The sequence below is a fragment of the Brassica napus genome, chromosome C1 (assembly GCF_020379485.1).
Source record: "Brassica napus cultivar Da-Ae chromosome C1, Da-Ae, whole genome shotgun sequence".
Taxonomy (NCBI): domain Eukaryota; kingdom Viridiplantae; phylum Streptophyta; class Magnoliopsida; order Brassicales; family Brassicaceae; genus Brassica; species Brassica napus.
In genome coordinates, this window is record NC_063444.1 from 3,261,408 (window position 1) to 3,272,385 (window position 10,978).

General features: G+C 38.0%; 1 protein-coding gene across 1 annotated transcript; it reads right to left on the reverse strand.

The window, feature by feature from the left end:
- Positions 1 to 5,049: 5,049 nt before the first annotated feature.
- Positions 5,050 to 5,886, reverse strand: LOC106372802 (uncharacterized protein At4g02000-like). Its single transcript, XM_013813080.1, has one exon. It carries the CDS (start codon positions 5,884 to 5,886, stop codon positions 5,050 to 5,052), a length of 837 nt encoding a protein of 278 aa, XP_013668534.1.
- Between the last annotated feature and the right edge of the window lie 5,092 nt (positions 5,887 to 10,978).

Consider the following 10,978-nt stretch of genomic DNA (forward strand, 5'->3'; position numbering starts at 1 on the left):
TATGGTTCAACCGGCACCTATCTCATAAACACATGAAATTAATAGAAAAAAATGAATAAAATAAAAATAAAAATTAGAAGGAATGATTTTTATTCTAAATTTAATGAAGAATAAGTTTATTTTATGATCAATGGAAAGAAATAAGATATTTGTTAGGAAAAACAAAGAATCTAATATTTTTATTTATTTATTTTGGTCAAATTTAAATATTTTTTTGCGGAAAAATGTTATTTGAGATTTTTTTTTTTTTGAACGTCTGGAATGATATTAATCATAGGAAGTTATAAAACACCAAGGCAATGCCTTCTACCACACGGTAGTAAATTTAAAATGAAAGCAGACAACACTCTAAATAAGAGTCAAGAGCCGCTTCAAATCTTTTCTCGAGCAATCCGGTCATGAAGCCAAGAGGGGCCTCCCATCGCTAAATAGGATTGAAATCTTCCATCTCTCAAAACGCTTCTAGCTATATCACGGGCAATCCCATTCGCTGTAGTTTTCTCTCCTTCAAAAGCCACTATTTCAAATTTCTCCGTTAGCTTTATCACCTGTTGTAATAAACCTCTGTGCCTTGGCCATTGAAGAGGGGCTTTGATAGCTTCCATCACCTCATCGTAATCTGATGCAATGATCACTTTTGTAACTCATATATCATTAAGACTCGTCAGCACCCAAATCACACACCGTATCTCTGCTACCATACGGTTAGGTGCGTGAGTGATCGCATCGCGTGCATGGTAAGACACATTCCCATCTTGGTCTCTTGCTATCCAAGCTATGCCACTATGTAAGGCTGAACTCCTCCAGTTGGCGTGCATATTGCACTTGATCACTCCCTCCTCCGGTGGTAACCATCTATCATTATTATGCAAACAAGGTCTCTCCATATTATCTCGTGGTGGGACAGCGTTCAGCAAGAACCATTGTTCCACTTCCTCCCTCATGTCTCGGAATGTTTTCTCTTGAGAAACCTGTGTCTCGGCATACAGAATAGAGTTCATGTTCTTCCATATTAACCATAATACCCATGGAATAGAGCGAGCTAAGGTCTGCGGTATGTTCCTATCCTCCATTATATCAAAAGCCACTGAGAGGTTCTCGTCAAGAGGACGTTGCAGGAATGTAGAATGTAGAGCAATGCCGATATAAGACCATATACGTGAAGCTGTTGGACATTGGAACAAGACATGGTTGATGGTTTCTGGTCCACTTTGACATAGTTTACAAGTAATATCAACGCCGAGACCTCTGGAGTTGAGGCATTCAGCAACCGCAAGCGCACCAGACACAGCTCTCCACAAAAACATTCGAATTTTGGGTAGTGTAGGGATTTTCCATATTCTTCTCTTCAGAGCATTACGCGCCTGATCTTCTTGTGACCATGGCCCCATCAACGATGCCTTTGTTCTAGCTATCAGCTCATGACCAGTTTTAACTGTGTAAGCTCCATGTCTTGAGTAGGCCCACATATAGCAGTCGTCAACTTCTCCTGGTAACATTTGCTGAATTCGGTGGACCTCATTAGGAGGGAAGAGCTCTATGAGTTTCTCATTATTCCATGAGCCAGGGTCAGCTACTAACGATGAGACCGTAAGGAGAACATCAATGAGCATTTGGCGGTTAAAAGGCCGTCGAGGTACCTCGTCCATAATCCACTTATCTCCCCAAATTGATGTCGATCTCCCATTACCAATAGACTTGATAAGTCCCTTCACAAGGAGCTCACGGCCAAACAAAATACTTCTCCAAGCATAAGATGGCCTATAACCCTTACCACACTCCAAAAAATCCTTGTTAGCATAGTATCTACCTCTGTAGACTTGTGCTAGAAGACTCTGAGGCTCGTTAAGGAGCTTCCAAGCTTGTTTGGCCAGTAAGGCTTGGTTGAATTCTTCTATGTCCCTGAAGCCTAAGCCGCCAAATTCCTTCGGCATACAAAGCTTTGGCCAAGATACCCAGTGAATCTTTTTCTTATCACTACATTCATTCCACCATAAGGCCGACATTGCACTCATGATTTTTTGGCAGTGGTGTTTTGTCAATCTGAAGCAAGACATGGCGTATACATGAAGAGCCATAGAAATTGACTTTAGGAGTACCTCCTTTCCACCAAGAGAAAGCGTTTTGGCATACCATCCATTAAGTCTTTTACCAAGCTTCTCGCCTATAAAAGCTAGTACCTTCTGTTTCGAGCCGCTGAAACATTCTAGGAGTCCCAAATAAATACCAGCTCCACCCTCATTCTCAATCTCCAACAACTCAGCTATAAGGCGTTTCATTACTGGGTAGATGTCGGCACCAAATGTAATAGAAGATTTGTAGAAATTGATCTCTTGTACTGAAGCTTTACCATTCATCTATAGGCATAGCAGGAAACTGGTACACTCTTGTAGTGTCGCTTGACAGAGGAAGAGACTGTCATCAGCGAACAGTAGGTGTTGAATAGAAGGGCAGTTCTTCGTTAATCGCATTCCAGTGATGTTCCCCTCCAACTCGGCTCTATTCATCACGTGTACAAGTGCCTCTGCGCATAGTATGAATAAGAATGGGGATAACGGATCGCCCTGTCTTATGCCTCGTTCCGGTGTGATCCTCCCAAAAGTCTGACCGTTAAGAAGAACTGTGTAAGTGACTGAACGGATGCACATCATAATCCACTGAATCCACTTCCTGTCAAAACCCATTCTCTGAAATAAGACCTCCAAGAAATCCCATTCAACTTGGTCATAGGCCTTTGACATGTCCGTTTTAATCGCAATGTAGTCTCCTTTATAGTTCGGGTTAGTTTTGAGGCCATGTACCATCTCGTGAGCTATTAGTAGATTATCAAATATCAGACGACATGCTACAAAGGCTCCTTGCGTCGGTGACACCAATGAGGGAAGAATACCTTTCAGACGTGCGCATAAGATATTAGAAATTATCTTGTACGAGACTGCACACAAACTGATGGGGCGTAAATCCGTCATGAGAGAGGGGTTCGGTTTTTTGGTAGTAGGCAGAGCTGAGTGTAATTCCAGTCTTGTGGTATAGCCCCCTCCTCAAAAAATCTCTTTACCTCTGCTATGATCTGTGGTCCCGTGATCTCCCAAAATGTCTGGAAGAAGTGTCCTGTCATACCATCTGCCCCAGGTGAGCTATCACTCTTTATGACTTTATAGCTTTCACTGCTTTCTTTATCTCTGCATTGGTAATTGTCTTGGTCAGTCTCTCATTCATACGATCGGTTACCCTTGGGGAGAAACCTCGGAGCAGTTCTGAAGCATCAGTAGGCTGTGATGAAGTGAATAACTCTGAGAAATATTTTATTGCTACATCTCCTTTAGCTTCTTCTGATGTGTGCTCAATTCCATCAGAATCTATGAGACTCGGGATGTTGTTCTTCATCTTCCTAGTCTTAGCCCATCCATGAAAGATTTTGGTGTTTTTATCACCCGACTGTAGCCAGTTGTTCTTGCTACGAAGCTTCCAGTACTCTTCCTCTTCTTGAAACAACTTTGCCAGTTCCAATTTAAGATATATGATCCTTTGCATAGCAGGAGCTACCTTCATCTCTTCTTCCTTTAACTCTGCTCGCAGCGTCGTAATCATTTTCTTAGAGTTACTGATGTCGTTACGCTTCCATTTGGAGAGGATCTTTCTGCAGGAATCAATACGTTCTGATACTGATCCTCCGTTATTATTCTGAGAAGAGTTCCAGCCTTTACGTATGAGCTCCAATAATTCAGGTTTTTTACTCCATCTTCTGTCATACATGAAGCGACCCCTATGTTGCATGCCTGTGCCCATAGTATTCGAGAGTATAGGTCTGTGATCAGAACCAAGACGTTCTAGATACAAAGTGTGTGTACGAGGTAATAGACGAAACCACTCTGCGTTCCCAAAGGCTCTATCGAGTCTACACTATACCCAAACGTTCTCCTTCACCCCATTGGTCATTACTTCTCTGACCCTAGCCCATGAAAATTTGTCTCCTGAGCTAGGAATTTCCTTAACTCTGCAGTCTCTTGCCATCGAACGAAACTGGTAGAATGAAGATTCTTCTCGAACGGTCCACCACTTTTTTCTGAGGTGTTCATCATTTCATTAAAGTCTCCAACCAAGCACCACCATGTATTCCTGTTCAACCCTATAGTCTTCAAGTTATTCCACACTATATGCCGCTTATGTCGAACAGGATCTCCATATACAAAGGATATGAAGTAGACGATATCTCTATGCTTCACTCTAACATCAATTATTCTGTCACTTGCTGACAAAATCTCCACCTCATGTGAATTTCTCCAAAATAATGCCAAACCACCACTGAGACCCGCTGGATTTACCAAGAAAATGTGGTCATAACCCAACGATCTCTTAAATCCTTCAACGTGATCACTAGAGTTTTAAGTCTCTAGGAGAAACAAGAAGTCTGGAAGATGCTCACGGCACATCTCCTCTAGACGTCGAACTGTAAGGATGCTCCCCGACAGTTCCAACTGAGCGTTGTCATTGAGGACTGGATGGTTTCTGGTGAACCATCAAACCTCTAGTTGACTTTGACAATTTAGACGAGACTTCGACCTCCTCATCAGCCTTCCTCTTCAATACACTCTCCGCTACATTCTCTGACATCGCCTTTTGGCTACCCTGCGCATTACGCTTTCCTCGACGCGTCCATGAAGCCCATTTCCTCGACGTACCTCTGCTCCCACCATTGTTCCTAGCCTGAGCTGAGAAACCACTACCAATCTCAAAACCTCCAAAAGTTGGAGTTGGTGTTAAGCCAAAAGTGTCACCTTCATCTTGTTCTGTTCCGAGCGCCTGGTGTACATTACGGCTTCGATCATTCATCATTCCCGACATATGAGATATGTTGAACCTTGTCTCTGATACAGGCCCCTGCTCCATCTCGATCGCAAGGAGACTCCTGTTGTTAGAATGTCTTCTCTGTAGTTCTGTGTGACTAAAGGATTCAACAGTTTCAGGAGCAACATCCACATTCGCTCTGTTGAAATCAAAGACTAATCCCTTATCTTTATTCAGACGGTTAGATAAAACTGGGGCTCCTTATATTCTTAAGCCCGCTCTTTGAGCAATCGAGTCTTTTGATAAGTCATCGAGCGCCTTTTTCATTCTGAACTCTCTGATTCTCCTCTCTTCAGGATCAATACAGTTCATGTATAACTGTATCTGCTCAAACACTTCTGGAGCTATCAAACCAGCAGGCGGTGCAAAACCCGGGGGTATTGAAGGAACAAACAACGGCATTATGTCCTGAGATAGAGTGGAGTTGTGTTGACGTTGCGAAAGCCTTTGCAAGTTGACGACATAATGTTTTTCCTTTCCTTTGACGCTTCCAGGAGGATTGCCTTTTAAGAGAGGACAAGCATGTTTCTCATGTGATAATCTGAAGAAGCAGTGAAAGCATTTCTTCCTGATTCTCTCGTAATCTACATCTACCACTGCTGTACCACATCCTTTTGGTAATGTTATGCTCTTCTTCTCTCGGACTAACAGGCTAAGATCCATAATAACTTGTGCTCTCACGTAGTCCTGTAGTAAGGGTTTCTCAGGATCCCATTCAATCACTTTCATGTAACCAATGGCTCCTGCTACCGCACCAATGGTTTTAAAGGTGAGGTAGTTGACCGGGATATTGGAAATTCTGATCCACACAGCCGTCGTTTGTAGGAAGTTACTCGGAGGCTGTTCTACCCATCTCTCCATCGCCATTCCCCAATCATCAAAGGTCCAAAACCCTTGTTTCAATACAGTTTGTATATCCGATTCCAGTTCGAAAATAAACTGGAATCTCTCTTTCGTCAAAGCTATTCCACGGGCCCGTTCATATAGAGCTGTAAACTGGGCGAGCCCATGTCCATTAGCCCATATCCATTTGTCCATTTATTGTTTGCGGAGAGAGAGTGACCATGTCCATTAAGAACCATGTCCATTAATGACCATACCCACTAACACCCATATTTTCATGGGGTCCATAATGACCATATAAGAAATTTTAAATTTTAATTTATAAGCCTACAATTATATATACAAGTTCATAAAATTAAAATTCATCCATAAATTCAAAAGTACAACAATACATAAGTTCATAAGTACAACAATTCTGATCTTGGCGGGAAAAATCGATTTTGCGGTTTTAGCGGAAAAACTTAATTTTGCAGTTTTGACGGGAAAACTCGATTTTGCAGTTTTGGCGGAAAAACTCATTTTTGCGGTTTTGGCGGAAAACTAGATTTTCTGATTTTGGCAGAGAAACTCGATTTTTTGGTTTTGCCATGGGGTCCATAATGACCATATAAGAAAATTTTAATTTATAAGCCTACAATTACATATACAAGTTCATAAAATTAAAATTCATCCATAAATTCATAAGTACAATAATACATAAGTTCATAAGTACAACAATTTCGGTTTTGGCGAGAAAAATCGATTTTGCGGTTTTGGCGGAAAAACTTAATTTTGCAGTTTTGACGGAAAAACTCGATTATGCAGTTTTGGCGGAAAACCTCATTTTTGCGGTTTTGGCGGAAAACTAGATTTTCTGATTTTGGCAGAGAAACTCGATTTTTCGGTTTTGCCATGGGGTCCATAATGATCATATAAGAAAATTTTAATTTATAAGCATACAATTACATATACAAGTTCATAAAATTAAAATTCATCCATAAATTCATAAGTACAATAATACATAAGTTCATAAGTACAACAATTTCGGTTTTGGCGAGAAAAATCGATTTTGCGGTTTTGGCAGGAAAACTCGATTTTCCGGTTTTGGCGGGAAAATTTGATTTTGCGTTTTGAAGAAAAACTCAATTTTGTGGTTCTGACGGAAAAACTCGATTTTCTGGTTCTGACGGGAAAATTTGATATCAATATTTAAGCGAAAAAATCGATTTTACGATTTTAGCGGAAAAACTTAAATTTTAGAAACCCTAGGTTTTGTGACCATTGGACAGTCCACGTCCATAAAGCCCAAAACCAACAAAGACCATTTTTTTAATGGTCTTCCACATTTTGTCCAATAAAAACCAATGGGAAAAATGGGTTTGTCCATATTAAGCCCGTTTGTATATGGACATGGGCAACCATTGGACGGTCCGCCCATTTGACACCTCTACGTTCATATACCCTCCAAATCTTCGGCATAGTACGGAGCATTCTTGCCATGTTCTGGCAAGATGGGTTGAGCAGCCTTCCAAGGAGACTTCGACTGTTCAGCACAATTGCACTATAATCATCATCCTCCGGTAAAATGATTGGTACATCATCTTCTAACGACATCCCTTGCATCACTCCGGCCAAGTTATCGTCCATCAGAAGTAGAAAAATCTCTTTACGACGTTCACAGAGTCGTAGTGAGATCCAGAGGTGTGAAGAAAAAAGAGGCGGCTTAAAAAAGAACCCTAAATAAACACCATATTTAGATGAAGATTTTTGGAAAATATCGAAATTTCCATAAGATCTTTGGAGATTTCCAAAAAGATTTTGGAAAAAAATCAAATAAATCTCTTTGCCGGCAAGGAATAATGCCTTCCGGAAGTTTGCTATCCTCTGATTGGCTGACAGAAAATCGCCTATTGAGAGAGAATTTCGAGTCATAATTTTTTCCTTTTATTACCGGGCGCTTATGTGATTGTTATTTGAGATTTTAAATAATAAATATGGAAATTATTGTTTTTCTTTTGTATCGTACCATCATATCAGTATATTACCCTGATACCTCTGGATAATTAAGACTTAGGAAAAAAAAAGGATCATTATAAACTCTTCTAATAACAGACACTAGTTTTACAGCGTTTTGTAAATAAAGATTCACCAAGCTCTACATGCCGTCATGCAGAAATACTATACTAAATTATATAGTACCCAATAGAAAAAACAATAATAATAATAACACCGACACAACAGTTGAATATGGGGAAAATTATTGTTAAGATTTCGCTTTCAATGAATAGAAAAACAATGTACATGGGTTTTTACTAGAAAAAGTAATCAAAAGCCAAAATCCAATAATTTCATGCGACGATCATAGCAAAAATTAGACTGTCGCATAAAAGATGGATTCTGATTTAGCACGTGGCCTACTAACCATGCCGACGATCATATATATGTGCAATAATTCATGCAATATACAATGCAAGATTTTCACAAAAAAAAAAAAAAAAATACAATGCAAGATATATGAATTCGATGAAGAAAAAACTAGTGATCAACCAATTAATTAATCGGAAGAAATTTAAAAAGAGGTTCCCATTTCAATTACACCAATGTAAAAGGTCCTTTTTCTTTTGATTTCCTAGCATTCAGAGTCGAGGTTCCGACTAATATTTTTTAAAAAAGTTTACTTTCAAGGGAATTTGCAGTAGATATACAAATTATACAACAATATCTTTTAGAAAACAAACGTAGTTGGATCCAACAGAATTATATAAGGATTAACTGAAGTCGTAAATGCACACTTAAAATGCTTGCTATATAGCTACCAAGACGGTGGGTATTTAAGCTCCTATCTTGTTTAGTGCTATCATCGGCCAATGATGCGACCTTACTTTTCTAAAAGTACAGAAAATGAAACAAAAAAAAAAATTGAGATTTAATTGGGAACACGACAATGCGAGTGATAACTGGACCAATCAAGATTTGAATTTATTTCTGTCCTTATCTTCTTTTGGTTTTCCACGATGAATCTTAATTATTTTGTCATGGGACAATCTGCAGATTTTATTTGCCTTCCACAAATCAAACATGCACGTGGGCGTTTCCCTTCACGTATTCATGGAACCATCCAAAACTCTAGACGTCTGTTTCCTTTATAAACTCACTGCCGGTTTACCAGATGAGTATTTCTATAAACCATTTGAAACCAATTTATTAGAGAATCTCTTTCCATAAAAATTATAATTAGCGATCATACGCATTGATCAAATCAATGTTCTTGTGACCATTAGCTTAATTCCAACTCGTATGATATTTTCTACATTAATATCATGATTCCTGAACTTCAACCCAAAAACATTATTGATGATCATGAACGTACGTCTTCAGTTATGGGTATATTCACGTCTATGTATACTTTGGTACGCTCAATATAGTTGTTGGCCCTAGTTATATGTTACTCTATTCTACTTTTTAACAAATTCTCTACTTTACAAAGTTATATCCATGTTAGGTAAATTATAGTGGAAACGTTTTACAATTCGTTAATTTGTATTCATTATGCTTGTTCGGTGGGTATTTGACTGTCATTTAAATATCAGAGTAACAACGTTTTGGTAGGAGGAGACAATTAGTAAACTTGTGTTTCTTTGATATCATTGGATCACCTTACATTGTCAAACTTAAGAAAAAAAAATAAGAACAAGAAGTTATAGGATTTGTATCTTGGTTGTTGTTTGTGCACGTTTGCGACTGCATGTTATATAATATGATGTTTTATAAAATGAAACACAACCTACGTTAATATTAGAAAAGGTAATAATAATATCAAAAGGAAAAGAAACTATGTTTGGACCTTACAGAGATGTTTTACAAACAATCTTGTGTTTAAAGATATTTTGTTTAGAAATCATTTAGGGGAAAAATCACATAAACACAACTGAAAATGGTGTTTCGATCCATGATCAGAAGCCTAATAATGGTTATAGCCCCTGTTCTGGAACGCGGTAGGCGCTAGTCGGGCGGTCGGGTTGGGCCTAGCGCCTAAAGAAAAAATCGGGGATTAATCGGAAATTATGCGGGGCGGAATTTTTAGATGGTTTACTATGTTATAAAACATGTTAATCTTTAATTGTGTATAACATTAATACATTTTCATGTTTATGATTGTATAAAACACACAAATAGAATATATAGATTTAATATAGTGTAATTTTCATCAAAATTATGAATATAAATGATATTTATAAAATTTTAGATCAAATAAACAAATAAAAATATTATTAAAACTAAAAAAAAAATTTAAAAAAAAAAAAAAAAAAATTAGGCGGCCGCCTAGGCGGCTAGGCGGTCATTTAGGCGGCTAGGCGGTCATTTAGGCGGTTTAGGCGGAAAAAATCGGATATCCGATTTTTTAAACCGATTTGACATAAATCGGGGCGGAAAAGTGACGCGTAGCGCCTAGGCGGCCGCCTAAGCGGCTAGGCGGCCGATTTTTAGAACAGGGGTTATAGCTTAACTAATTAGGTAATTAGTTAATGAATGCCCTTTTTCAAAAAAAAAAATTAGTTAGTGAAGTAATTTTTTTTTATTCGAGATAAATTTAGTATACCAACCCCTACCCACCCTCCCCTTGCCCAATAAGTTACGTTTCATTTTGTAGCACATGTTTGATATGTTCTACCTCTGTTCGTAAATGTAGGATGTTTTAAAGAATTTTGATGTTTTAATATATAAGATTTTTCATTTTTCTAGGTAATTTTTTACTTTATTAAAAACTGTGCAACCAATCATATTTGATAATATATTTTTTAATTGGTTGAATAACATTAATTTATAGTTTTAATGATACTTTCTATACAAAACAATGATTTTCTTAATATGCGTGTTTTTATCTAAAGATCTTATATTTATGCATAGAGGGAGTATTTAATTATGCTCAAAGTATAAATTATAGAAGCTTTAAATAATGCATCACTCATACATCAATTAGTTTTTCCAGTAATCAAGTACCTGCCGGTTTACTTCTTCCAGCTAATTAAATGTCAAAGTTTAAATTGTTGCGCAATGGGAATGTCAAAAATTAGAAAACATGGCGTAACAAAGATGGATGAGCGGGCCACGTTACTGTTTTCAAATAGTAGAATTTTATATTGATCTTGCAAGAATATAAAAAATTGGAAGGTTTAAAAAACACAAACACTACTGTCATTATTTCGACTAAACTCGAATAATATAAACACTTACATTTAATTTTTTTTTTTGACTAAGAAACACTTACATTTCATCATCTTTCATTTCGCCGACTAAACAAGGAGCA